We start from the raw sequence: 13,321 nt of genomic DNA, 5'->3' as shown, positions 1-13,321 counted from the left end.
CCAGCATGGGGCGTGGCAGAGGGCAGGCGCTCTGCTAATGGTGGTGTGCTGCAGCTGTGTCAGAAGTGGCATCAGCATATGGCATGAGTGACTCTGATTAGATGTACTATTACTACACCCTTGGCCTTAAGCACGGCTTGCTGGATGAGAGGCAGCACGTGGGCCAGGCCTTGAGAGCACTAGTTCAGGTGTCAGAGGGCCTGAGTCCAACCTCAGCTCTACCCACTCCTTGCTGAAACCTCAAGCAAGTCACTCTTCCTACTGAACCTCAGCTTTCCAGTCTGTAAGGTGGCACGTGCTCCACAGGGCATCTATAAAAATTCAACAAAATCAGGCTGGCCTAAAGCAGAGACAGGTGTTTGGCACACAGTAAGTGCTCAGTAAACCAGCACTGCCATTATTTTAACCACCAAGGGGGTGGGTGTGGTGGTACAGGTCCCAAAAGAGCAGTAGTCAGCAGGGCCCACCTCACCTTGCCCACCTCTGCCAGCTGCTACTCAGAAAGATGGGCACTGGGAAGGCCCAAGAATGCAGGTGTGCACACACGTGTAGGGTGCAAACCTGAGACAGGTGTGTCAGAGCTAGGCCATCCCGGATGACAGGGGCAGGCCTGTGGCTGGATCATCTGGCTCCTCGTAACATGAACTGGGGACACTGAAGGCCCAAGAGGGGCCAAGACTCATTTAATGCCATCAGTAATCCTAGACCAGAGAGAAACTTTTGCCCCTCCAACAGTTCTGCACCCATCCCAAGGCTCTCACAGTCCAGCCTAATTTGAGCCATGGCCTCCACACGTGCAGGCCACGGGACAGGAGCCCATGACCCTGTGTACCCCAGCACACCACCCACACACCACGCCAACCATTCATTCAACAACCATTTACCGGGTGCCTACTGTATGCCTACCACTTTTAGACCTGCTGGGGATACCACTGTGAAGAAGCCTCATGAAAATGCCTACCCTTGTAGAGCTGACGACATCAGAGATCTGGCTTGTTAACCTATTTTATGGATGTGAAACCAAGGCTCAGTGAGGTGACATGGCTTGCCCACAGTTGCACTAAGAGGAAGCAGCAGAACCAGGGTTAGAACCTTGATAGCTGCCAAGGCTCAGGAAGCTCCATCAACAACCCCAAACTCCAGGCTTAGGCTGGGGGACTGGGCCAAGGGACCTTAAAAGCCATCTCTGTCCAGAAAGAGCAGCAGGACACGAATCTCCTCTGCTCAGTCAGGTGGCGAGGCTGCTCCCAGGGAGGGGCGTCCATCCCTCATCGCTGCTCCCTGTCTGCGTCTGCAGGCTGGTATGGTGCAGGATGCGCGGCTCTTCCCGATGCTCGCAGCGCCAGCTTCCTGTCCTCTCTTTGAACAAGCCCACTTACCCCCTCAGGACTCACTGGCTGTTGCCTCTGGCATAACTGTGAGGCTCAATCTCCGACTTCCTTCAGGCCTTTATTCAGATGCCCCCTTCTCAGCGAAGCCCCCTCTGGCCGCCCTGCCTGCCTCATGCCCTCCCATCCTCACACTGCTTGTTTTTTCTCCATGGCTCGCGCCACTGTGTGACATGCATGTCTGCCTGTGAGCTGTCTGCCTCCCCATCAGCGCCCAAGATACCAACACGAGGATGGGATGTTTGCCTGTCGGGCTCACTGCTGGACCCCAGGACCTAGAACAGTGCCTGGCCCACAGGCGCTGCTCAGCACGTGTTTGCTGAATGAATGCAAGTGCACACAGGGCAGCCAACCCCCACACCTGCGGTCCTTCTTCCCAGGGGGAAGCCCACAGAAGCTGGCCTGGGACAAAGCCATCTCTCAGCAGGTGGTGCTTCTCCCCATCTGCCTCCCAGTCTTGCTTGGCAGCCACTTGGGGACAAACAGCCCTGGGGTCAAAAAGGGTTTCTTCTCTGTCCTAACTTCACTAAAAGGGGACCTCAGCTTCCCACTAGTACAAATGGATCAGGCCACGCATCAGCTCACATCACAGGGTTGCTCTCGTCTGGAGTGCCAAAGCCAAGGTCCTTTTCCATGGCCTGCAGTCGCGACACGGCTGGACCTCACGATGCTCCTCTGCTTGCCTCCCCCAGCTCACCCTTGCTCATGCTGCTCCAGCCACGCTGTTACCAGAAAACACCAGGCACATCCCCACCTGGGAGCCTCTGTCCTTGCTGTCCCTCTCCCTGGGACACCCTTGCCCAGCCAGCGCCTCACCTCCTCCAGGCTCCAGGCCTCTGACTGCTGTCTCCTCAGGGCAGCATCTCGATGCACCCCCCCGCCCCCAGCCCATTGTCCCTCACTCACAGTTCCCACTTTTCACCCCAGCACTTGCCACCCCGACATTCCATGTCTACTTATTTACTGCCTGCCCCACCCCCACTGGAATGTAAGCTCCATCAGGGGACCACTGTGTCTCAGAGCTTGAGGCTATCAGGCACGGCACACAGTCAATGAATACTTGCTAACTGAATGAATGCTGAATACTGCCTCACTGTGTTAGTTCGGTGACGTGACTTCCCCTCTCTGGGCCTCAGTTTCTTCATCTATAAAATGGGGCTATAAATGAGATCACTCATGCACAGGCAGATCCCCGCTCTCCTGCCCAGGTGACCACTGAAGGAGTCCACGAAACGGGGGCGGAAGCAACTGTGGGCCTGGGGCTGCGGAATGCTGGCTCCTCAGGCTGGTAAGACCCTCCGCCTCTGCCTCTCAGGGCACAGCTTCCAGGAGGAGCCAGCGTGGGAGAAAGAAGCAATCTGGCGGGCAAAAGCGGCCTCTTACCACGCTTGTGGAGCCAGCCTTCTTTGATGACAGACACCTCGTTCATGGTGGCAGCGTGGTACGCTGTCACCTAGCTCGGGACAGCTCAGGGCAGCAGGACATGCAGGAGGCGCCGTGGACAGGGCACAGTCTGCAAGACAAGAGAGGAGCTGGTCAGGGCGGGAGGGGATTCCACACCAGCCCCTTCCCTGAGGACACCGGGCTCTGAGGCCCTCTGGCTGCTCTGCCCACTCGGCAAAGGGTAAGGCCAGCAAGGGTGGCGTGGAGCCCCGCTCTCAAGGACCCATTCTGAGCACAGAGATGTGGCAATGTCCCCAGCGACCCCAATCTGGGGGAAGCAGAGCTCCCCAGCCTAAGCGCAGGCCAGACCCCAAACTCAGGACATCCATGCTGGGGGGAGGTGGCCCCTCCACCCACAGTCACTCCTGACTGAGCAAGCATCAAGGTAGCCATGCCCTGCCCCCCGTGTCACTCCCATGGCCCAACACTGAGGTAACCCAGTATGAATCAGGCAGCCCAGGGTACCTGAGGGAGTGCGCAGAGCCACCAGCATTTGCCTGTCCCCCCACCATCTTACACACACACACACACTCTTTTCTCTCTCTCCCCTCTCCCTTCTTTCCAAACCAGGAAGCCACCAACCTGCCACCTTCAACAAACTAAGCACACTCCCATCCCCCCATGCCATCCCACGCCATTCCCTGAGCCTCAGTGGCCTCCCTCCCCCCCACCCCCGTCAGATGACAGAGAAAAGACAGGTCTCAGACAATCCAGGATCTTGAACAAGAAAGCAACCTACTGCGTATGCACGGTCTGGGGCCTAGAAGCCAGTCCTGGGGGCTTGACCAAGGCCCTGGTCCCTACCCTAAGACCTTCACTTCTGTCCTCAGGGACCAGCAACCAACAGACTGAGGGACGCCGAGGCCACTGCTTCGTCTCAGGTTCCCAGAGCGGAGGGGAGGAGGGCGTGAGGCAGCGCCAGCTGGGCCCCTACCTGGAGCCTGGGGCCTGGCCAGGGTCCACAGAGACCAAGGCGCCTTTGCCTTTCCCAGCCTGGGGTTATTTGCGGACAGCAGGTCGGGAGCTACGGTGGCCCCCAGAGAAGTGGCAGCTGGCTCTAGAGACACCGTGGGCATCAGCTTTCTCTCGTGCCCCAGGGGAGCTGGTAGGCCGGACACGCTACTGCCTGGCATGTGACAGTGGCAGGCTGCCCAGGTCCCAGGCAGAGGGAAGGGAGGTAAGTGGGAGGAAGCGGGAGGAAAGACAAGATGGACAACGACAGGGAAGTAAACAGGAGGGTGAGAAATCACATTCTGTGATTGCTGCAAAGGCAATGATGCGAGGCTGGGAGCAGCAATAAGGGGCTCCCCTTGCCAGCGACATGCCCGGCACCCCACAACCCAAACACACAGGACTGCCAGACTCTCAATCCTCAACATCCCCACATCTCGGCCGGGCACAGTGGCTCACGTCTGTAATCCCAACACTTTGGGAGGTCAAGACAGGAGAATCCCTTGAGCCTAGGAGTTTGAGACCTGCCTGGGCAACATAGTGAAAACTTGCCTCACTACCTAATTTTTTTCTACAAAAAAATTAAAAATTAAAAAATTAGCCAGGCATGGTGGTAGCTGTAATGTCAGCTACTCGAGACAGGAGGATCACTCGAGCCTAGGAGGTCGAGGCTGCAGTGAGCCTTGATTGCACCACTGCACTCCAGCTTGGGTGACAGAATGAGACCCTATCTCAAAAAATATATAAATATGTATGTATTTCTGTATCTCCCACTGTTCTGTGTGTCAACCTCTAATGTGACCATCTCTCCCCATCCTGCCTGCGGCCTGGCTCTAGTCGGGTCTGCCTCCACCTCTTCCCCGAGTTCCTACGCTCCACTCTTGCTCCCTCCCACTCACCCCACATTCAGCAGCTAGAGGGATCCCCAACGCTGAACCTGTCTTTCTCCTGCTCAGAACCTTTGTGGCTCCCTGGTGTTCCCAGCAAAAAAGCCAAACTCCTCAGCTGGGGATCCAAGGCCCTTCAGGACCTGGCCTCTGCTGCCCTGCGTTCCAGGTGCATGAGCTGAGACGTGCACCTAAAAGCCCTCGGGAAAGGCTAAGGACCTTGACGTTGACTATTGCACCTCTCCAGTCTCTCCACCCTACCCGACTCTCCATGTTACGCTTCTGTCACTCAAGCACTTCCCTCTGGCCTCCGTCAGGGACAGCGCCTCCTTCTGGGCATTCTTCTCCCTCTTCCTTGAGGTCTCAGCTAAACCAGTGCCTCCTCCAGGAAGCCTTCCCCACCTCAGAGGCTGCACTGTGTGCTCTTTGTGCACCCTCGGAGCAACCCTCCCAACACCTATTAACGCTAATGCAGCAGACCAGCAAAGCGTCTTATCTAATGAGCACATGAAGAAAGAGGCCAAGTGTCCCCAGCTGACCCCCACCCCAGGATCAGACACAGCCAGGGACACACTACCAGACTCTCTTCACGACACCAGTCTTTTTTGGGGTGCATCCTAGGCTCCGGAAGGTACCAGCAACAGAATGTCACTAAGACACAGCCCTGCCTTCATGAGGCTCACAGTCTGGTGGGAGGGGCAGAAAAATATATAGATACGCAAATAATCAGGTGGTGGGGGGGCTGGAGAGTGGAAGAACAGGATGTTAGCTTGGTGTGGAGGACTCGTGAGCAGACACCCGAGTTAACTGAGGGAGTGAGCTGTGTAGACACATGAGGAAATGCATTTCAGCAGGGGAACAGAAAATGCAAGGACCTGAGGTAGGAGGGGGCCTGGTGAGGGGAAAGCCAGAGAGAAGTGGACAGGTGAGAACACCAAGGGCCTTCTGGGCTATGGCTGGGACTGAAAGAAGCCCGTCCCCTACACGGACCTACACCACGCCTTCCCTGATGCAAGCTCAGTTCAAAATACTTCCCAAGTACTTTGAGGGAGAACTCGGAGTCCAAAGGAAGGGCTGATGTGGAGGGAACAGAACAGGGGTTCCATGTCTCATCCCTCTCGCTGGCCCACAGTGGCCCAGGGACATCGCCTCTCAGGGCCCTCGTAATGCAGCAGCACCAGGGCTATTGGCAGCTAAAGCACCCACTGTGGGCCCAGGGCTCGGCCTACTGCCTGGTGCCCAGTGAACAGCCAAAGACATGGCTGCCATTATTCCAGAGAGAAGCAAAGGCAGCCAGGTGTGGCCAAGAGTGGTCTGGGTTCCAGAGTTCGAGAGCCACTGCCAGCTGGGTGGCCTTGGGCAGGGTGCTGGCGCTCCCATGGAGTCTCTCCTGAATGCTCCCAACACCCCACCAGACAGTCAGTGACCACGCCCAGGTGAGAACAGAAGCTCAGAGAAGGGAAGCTGTTTACCTTGGGTCTCCCAGCCGAGAAGCAGCGGAGGCCCTGGCCGCTGCTGGGATTAACAGAGCTGCTTTTTACAATCTCATCTCAGCAACTAAGGAATCAGCACAGCTGGAGGGAGAGCAAGGGGAGGAGTTGGAAGATCCCCTGCGTCCCTCCTGGATCCTGCCCTGTCCTCCTACTGAGGGTGGCGCCTCAGCTGAGGTGTCCGTGACGCAGTCCTGTGGATGAAATACCAGCCACTGCAGCCAAGAAGATGGCTGGCTTAGGCCGGGAACGGTGGCTCACGCCTGTAATCCCAGCACTTTGGGAGGCCGAGGTAGGGAGATGAACTGAGGTCGGGAGTTCAAGACCAGCCTGACCAATACGGAGAAACCTCGTCTCTACTAAAAGTAGAAAATTAGCCAGGCGTGGTGGCACATGCTACCTGGGAGGCTGAGGCAGGAGAATCGCTTGAACCCAGGAGGTGGAGGTTGCGGTGAGCCAAGATCGCGCCATTGCACTCCAGCCTGCGCAACAAGAGCAGAACTCTGTCTCAAAAAAAAAAAGAAGAAGAAGAAGATGGCCTGCTCACTCAGGGGGCTGCCAACAGAGGACATTCAGGCGGGGGGACAGAGACTCGCCTGTAGAACCCCCACGGCATGCCCTGCGGAGGGGAGTCCCTGCACAGCCCCACCCTACTCATTACTTCCTAAGGTTCCTGGACATGAGTCTTCTGAGGGCCTGGACCAGAGCTGCAGCTGTTGACTCAAGACGAGGTAAAAAGAGCAAGAGCACCTCACAGGAGAGGACACCCACACAACCAAGAAACATACATAATCTCATTAGTTACAGGCAAATGCAAATTACAACCACCTACCTGGGATGGCTCGAATTTTAAAAACTGACAAGGCCAAGTGCTGACACGGATGTAGAGGAACCAGAACCCTTACTCGCTATTGGTGGGAGTTGCAAAATGGTTCAAATACTGTGGAAAACTGTTAAGCAGTCAAAATTAAAGCTCAGTATACGCCTATCCCATGACCTAGCAATTCCTCTCAAGGAAATTAGAGTATGTACAAAAGACTTGTACTAGAATATTGACGGCAGCAATATTCACAGTAACCCCAAACTGGTAACAGACCAGGAATCCACCCACAAGAGAATGGATAAATAAACACATAGATCCATAGTAGAACACTACTCAGCAATGAAAAGGACTGAACTGCTGCTGAATACAGCAGGGAAGAAGTGAGAGAATGTTATGGGGTGAAAGAAGTCAGACAGCACTCTGCCCATGCCCCTCCTGCAGCCTGGAGCCCTGTGACCACCTGAGTCAGCTCCCACCCCTCCTCCCCTCAAACCCTCCTGTTCAGCATAAAAGCCAAAATCCCCACAGCAGCCCCAGGACCCTATGTGGCCTGCGCCACCCCCCTTTGCTTCTCTGAGGGCACTTCACTTCAGCAGTGCCTGGCTCCCTCAGCTGCCAGGATACACGGGGACACCCCACCTCAGGGCCTTGCAGGCACTGCACCCTCAGGTGGAAACTCAGGCCCCTCTCCACTCTCTTCAGCCTCTGCTCACGTCTCTTTCTTGAGAAGCCTTCCTAGCCTCCCTAGGCAAAGCATGCCCACTCTACCTCCCCTTACCCTTCATTTTCCCCGAAGCACCCATCACCACTGATGTTACTGTATGTGTTTGCTTACACTGACAGCCCACCACCCGTACTGGAATGTCAGCACGACAAAAGCAGGATTCTTGGCTGCCTTGGCCACAGCTGGATCCCCAGAGCTTTGTAGGGTGTTGGGCACAGAGTGGGTACTTAATAAGTATCTGTGGAATGAACATGTACAGAGTGAAGCCCTGTGCCCAGAACAGGCTCAAAATAAGCTCAATTCCTTTCCTTACCACTTACTAAGTCCTTTTTCTCTCGCCCCCTCTCACTGACCTGGTTTTGATGCCAGACTGCACAGATGGGCTAGGGAGGCAGGTGGAGAAGCAGCTCTGCGTCTCTTGGAGCTGGAGCTGGTGGGTGGGGCTCCCTCCTGGTGTTGTGGAGGCTCACTGGGGAGGTGGCAGCGACCCCCTCAGAAGCCTCTGTCGTCTGCACTCAGATCTGTGCCTTTCCACAGCACCCCGAGGAAGACTTGCTCAGGAGATAAATTCAAAGACAACAGGAAGCTGGACGTGGTGGCTCACACATGTAATCCCAGCACTTTGGAAGGCTGAGGCAAGAGGATCTCTTAAGACCAGGAGTTCAAGACCAACCTTGGTAACATAGCAAGACCTTATCTCTACAAAAAATACAAAAATTAGCCAGGTGTGGTGGCGCACACCTGTAATCCCAGCTACTTGGGAGGCTGAGCCAGGAGGATTGCTTGAGCCCAAGAGGCTGAGGCTGCAGTGAGCTATGACTGCACCACCACACTCCAGCCTGGGAGACAAGGCAAAACTGTGTCTCAAAAAACAGACAAAAAAAAAAAAGCTGGCCCGGCACAGTGACTCACACCTGTAATCCCAGCACTTTGGGAGGCCAAGGCAAGAGGATCCTCTGAGCCCAGGAGCTTGAGACCAGCCTGAGCAACATGGTGAAACCCTGTGTCTACCAAAAAAAAAAATACATATACATATATATATACACACACATATATACACACACACACACACACACACATATATATACACACACATATATATACATACACATATATATATATATAGTAGTCAGGTGTGGTAGTGTGCACATGTAGTCTCAGGTACCTGAGAAGCTGAGGTGGGAGGTTGACCTGAGCCTGGGAGGTAGAGGTTGCAGTGAGCTGAGATTGTGCCACTGCACTCCAGCCTGGGTGACAAAGCCAGACCCTGTCTCAAAAAAAAAATACCAAAAAAGCCAAAGACAACAGGAACTAGTGGTGTAACAGGCAGCATCTGCTTGTGTGAACTCAGGAGAAAGTCACTTGGGGCAAGACGGGAGGGAACCAACTCCCTCATCTGCCACCAGCCATTCACCACTCTATAAACTGGTCCCAGCGTCTTGTGAGAGCATTCTGGTAAAACTGATAAAGTGGAAAATGTACATGTGCTTGGATGAATTTCTCCTGCAGAAAATGCTAGTGCCAGGGAACAGAGGTTCTAAGGTGGGAATTCTCAGCCTCAACACTAGTGACATTTGGGGATAGAGAATCCCTGAGGTGGGGACTCTCCTGCACCCTGAAGAGGTTTGTCAGCATCCTGGGTCTCTACTCACTAAAGCCAACAGAACACCCTCCCCTGGTTATGACAATCAAACATGTCTTCAGTCATTACCAAATGTCTCCTGGGGTACAAAACCACCACCAGCTGACGACCGCTGTCCTGAGTATGTACTGCTGAAATAGGGAAACCCGGCAACAATCTAAAAGCTCACAACGGGGTCTGGCGCTATATATTGGTTAATACCATGACTCTACTAAAAAGAACAAGGCTCACATAGCCCATACCACGTGCCAGGCCCATTTGAGTGCTTTGCACACACCAATATAACCCTCACAGCAACCCTCTGAGGCAGACACTCCTACTGTTTCTATGATAACAAAGAAACTGAGGCACAGAAGTGAAATGACTTGCCCTATGACCTCATCTCAGGAACTACAAGCGGCCCGGCTCCCCCACGACACTGTGCCACACAGCCTTGAGAGTTAGGCAGATCTGGACTGGGATCCTCGCTTGCCCACTTTCTAGACTCCCAAGCCTCCGTTTCCTCCTGTCCTTGCAAGGACAGACAGCAGTGCTTTCATCACAGGCTAATGCAGGGAAGGGCTCAGCACAGTACCCAGCGCGTGGAAAGGGTCTGGCCACACAACGCAACAAGCCATCTTGAGCACAGAAACACAGAAACCAGCCCCGCTGTGCCGACACTGAGACCATCAGCATTCGCTAACGAAGGCTCGCGGCACGACAGAACTCAGGCGGGATGCCTTTTCTGAAACACACACACACATGCCCTATCACCTCAATTCTACAATATGCGTACTGTTTCACATGCTGACGTCATTGAGATTGGCATGTACCTCGCAATCCATGGATAAAACTCACCTATCGCATTCTTTTCAGAAAAGCAGTTACATGATCAATAATGGACCTTATAGGGCATACTGTCTTAGACTTCAGGGCACGAGGAGGTATGTGTTTAAATGTCACATGCACAGAGAAAAGAAATCCGAAAGAAATACGCCACACTAACAGAGGCAGGAGAGTGGGTGCGGGAGGCAAGGCAGCCTCAGGAACCAAATGCCAGCTTTTCAGCCCTGGCTGTGTCACCTGCTGTGAGACCTTGGGCAAGTCACCAAGTCACGTTCCCTTTCTTCACCTCTGTTTCCTCATCTGTATATTAGAGATAATAACTGCACATACCTCTAAGGCTATTGGAGGGTTCAGTGAGTTAATCCACATAAAGTCCTCCCAAAAGAGCCTGTAAGAGCAACTGCTCAACACGTATCAAATATTATTATCATTGGCCGGGCGCGGTGGCTCATGACTATAATCCCAGCACTTTGGGAGGCCAAGGCGGGCAAATCACAAGGTCAAGAGGTCGAGACCAGCCTGGCCAATATGGTGAAACTCTGTCTCTACGAAAAATTCAAAAATTAGCTGGGCGTGGTGACAGGCACCTGTAATTCCAGCTACTCAGGAGGCTGAGGCAGGAGAATTGCTTGAACCCGGGAGGCAGAGGTTGGAGTGAGCACAGATTGCGCCACTGCACTCCAGCCTGGGGGACAGAGCAAGACTCTGTCTCAAAAAAAAAAAAAAAAAAAAAAATTATCATTATTTCCTCTGATGGGTGGAGACACGGGAAACTTCACTATCTATACTGTATGTTTCTGAACAGGCAAATTTTTACCTATTCTACCCCCTTGGTGAGAAGGTGACACTGAAGACACTTTTTTTTTTTTTCCTGAAAAGGTCTGGGTACTTCAAAAAAAAAAAGAGACTTTTTTCTTTTTAAACACGCTCCCTACACTCGCCCCATCTGTCTGCTTGGAGCAGGTGGGGCTGGAGGCAGGTTGAAGCCGTGGGCAGGCTGCAAAAGAAACGGAGACAAGAATAAGCACAGAGCAGATTCCTTCTCCTCCCTGCCACCCCCCACACACACCTTCCCCCTCACACCACCCAGGGCCTTATAGCACCCACAGAAATCATGTCAGATATTCTAGTCTGCCTGGCCACGGGCTCCATACACTCTGAGAGCTCCATGCTGCAACCAGCGGGATCCTCCACACAGTTCTGACCCTGTCCCTCCCCTGCTCAGGACCTCTTGGGCCATCCGCCTTGGCCCCGCCTCCTCTCCAGCCTCACCGGTCTGCTCGCTCCAACACACAATCTCCCCTTCTCCTGGCCCCATGAAGACTCCCTGCTCTCATACTCCAGGACCTTTGCACATGCTGTACCCCTTGCCTGGCACTCTGCTCACTCAACTTCCTCAGGGAGGCCTTCCCTGACCACCCCCCTCCCACGAGCAGCAGACCCTCAGAGCTCAGCCTTCCCTTCCCCTCACAGCACTTGCCTCTGTCACCTGCATGACTATGTGGGTAATGTTGCCTCTTCCACTGGACTGTGAGTTCCACAAGGCAGAAACATAGTCTGTCCTAGCCCCCACTGTGTCCCCAGCTCCACTCAGCACAGAGATGGGCCCATAGCTTTCATTAATTCAAGGGGAGAGTGGTGAACAGAACCACAGCATTTGTGCCAAGTGAAGGTAAAACAAAAAATCCTGCATTCATTCATTCCACAAGTATCACAACAACTCTGCGTCATCACTGCTCGGGTCACCAGGGATTCAGCAGTGACCAAAACAGAACTCCCTGCCACTGGGGAGTTGGGGGAATGAGGGAGCAGGCAGCAAAATAAAAAATAAATATATAAGCAAATTAGACAGGATAACCAAAGCTGACAAATGCCATGGAGAAAAGGGGCACATGGAAGATTCAGTGCAGGGAAAGGGAGCAGGGATTTCCGACTATACACAGGATGGTGACAGAAGGGCGCACTGAGGCAGCGCGGTCTGAGCAAAACTGGAAGCAGGTGAGAGTGTCAGGGGGAGACCTGGGGAGGAACGCTGCAGGCAGGGGAGGCGCAGGGCTGAGGCGCGCTCGAGGCGCCCACAGGAGCGGGTGAGGGGAGGGCCAGGAGATGTAGCTAGAGGAAGCTGGGGACCACTGGGCAGGGCCTTGGGGGCCACTGTCAGCATTGTGGCTCTTATTTGGAGTGAGAGGGGAACTATCCGCCTGAGGCGAGCTGGGGAGTGGGGGAGGGGCAGCAGGTGGAACCCCGTGCACCCAGGGCAGGGCAGGAGTCCTTAGGGAGGCAGCCCTTCCTCTCTAGGAGCTGTCCCCAGAATAAGCCCTGGGCACTGGCCTGATGGGATCACCACCTGCCTCACTTGAGAACCATGAGGACCTGCATGCAGCAGATGTGAAAACCAAGGATGGGAGAGATTCAGTGAATACCCACAGCGAGAGACAGCAGGGACACAGCCAAGGAGCCCGGACCCCTGTCCTCTGAGCCCTGAGCTGCCTCCACCTCCTTCTGCCTTTGCTCCCAAGAGACAGGGCCACCTCCCATCTTATGTCACCTCCTCCCACACCCCAGCCAGCCCTTCCTTACCGCCCCTGATGTGCACACATGCACGGGAGCCCTGCAGTTGGACCACATGGGGCGTCCCTGACCCACATCGCTCTGCATCACCACCACCTCCCTGGGAGCTCCAGGGCAGGGCCCAGTGGCAGAAGGAGAAACCGGTGGGTCTGCATCAAGGCTAATACTCAGTGAGTGCTCACAAAGCACCAGGCATGGATTAATGTTCATCTTCATAGCCAGCCTGTGTTACTATCCCCATTCCTTACATGGGAAAACTGAGGCCCAGGGAGAGAGTCACATGCACACAGTCACAGCGACTGGGTGCAGGAGAGGGGCCGCAACCAGAGCAGAACTAGCCCACAGACCTTCCCATAACGACGGACATGTGGTTACTAAACGTTTGAATGATGGCTAGTGCAACTAAAGAACTGACTTTTTACTTGTCTTTAATTGTAATTAATTAAAACTTAAAAAGCCATATGTGAGGCCAGGCATGATGGCTCACGCCTGTAATCCCAGCACTTTGGGAGGCCGAGGGGGGGTAGGGGGTGGATCACGAGGTCAGGAGTTCAAGACCAGCCTGGCCAAGATGGTG

The 13,321-nt window shown here is 54.3% G+C and overlaps 1 protein-coding gene across 14 annotated transcripts in view; it reads right to left on the bottom strand.

The window, feature by feature from the left end:
- AKT2 (AKT serine/threonine kinase 2) overlaps positions 1–13,321 on the bottom strand; it is a 53,500-nt gene that overhangs the window by 30,317 nt on the left and 9,862 nt on the right. For 4 of the 14 annotated variants that reach the window (XM_055250034.2, XM_063620996.1, XM_063621007.1 and 1 more), the window contains exon 2: positions 2,772–2,901. The exons of 1 other annotated variant lie outside the window; for it this stretch is intronic. In XM_055250034.2, coding sequence (XP_055106009.1) covers positions 2,772–2,817 — 46 coding nt within the window. In that variant the 5' untranslated portion in view covers positions 2,818–2,901. Of the gene's footprint in view, positions 1–2,771; positions 2,902–3,570; positions 3,649–6,141; positions 6,354–6,559; positions 6,642–6,991; positions 7,110–8,059; positions 10,904–13,321 lie in introns of those variants that run through there. 9 more of the 14 variants (XM_063620997.1, XM_063621002.1, XM_063621004.1 and 6 more) reach the window with 6 other exon arrangements.

This window comes from Symphalangus syndactylus, chromosome 17 (genome assembly GCF_028878055.3).
Source record: "Symphalangus syndactylus isolate Jambi chromosome 17, NHGRI_mSymSyn1-v2.1_pri, whole genome shotgun sequence".
Lineage (NCBI taxonomy): Eukaryota > Metazoa > Chordata > Mammalia > Primates > Hylobatidae > Symphalangus > Symphalangus syndactylus.
The sequence above is the reverse complement of the archived record's forward strand: the minus strand, read 5'-3'. Positions and strand labels throughout refer to the sequence as shown.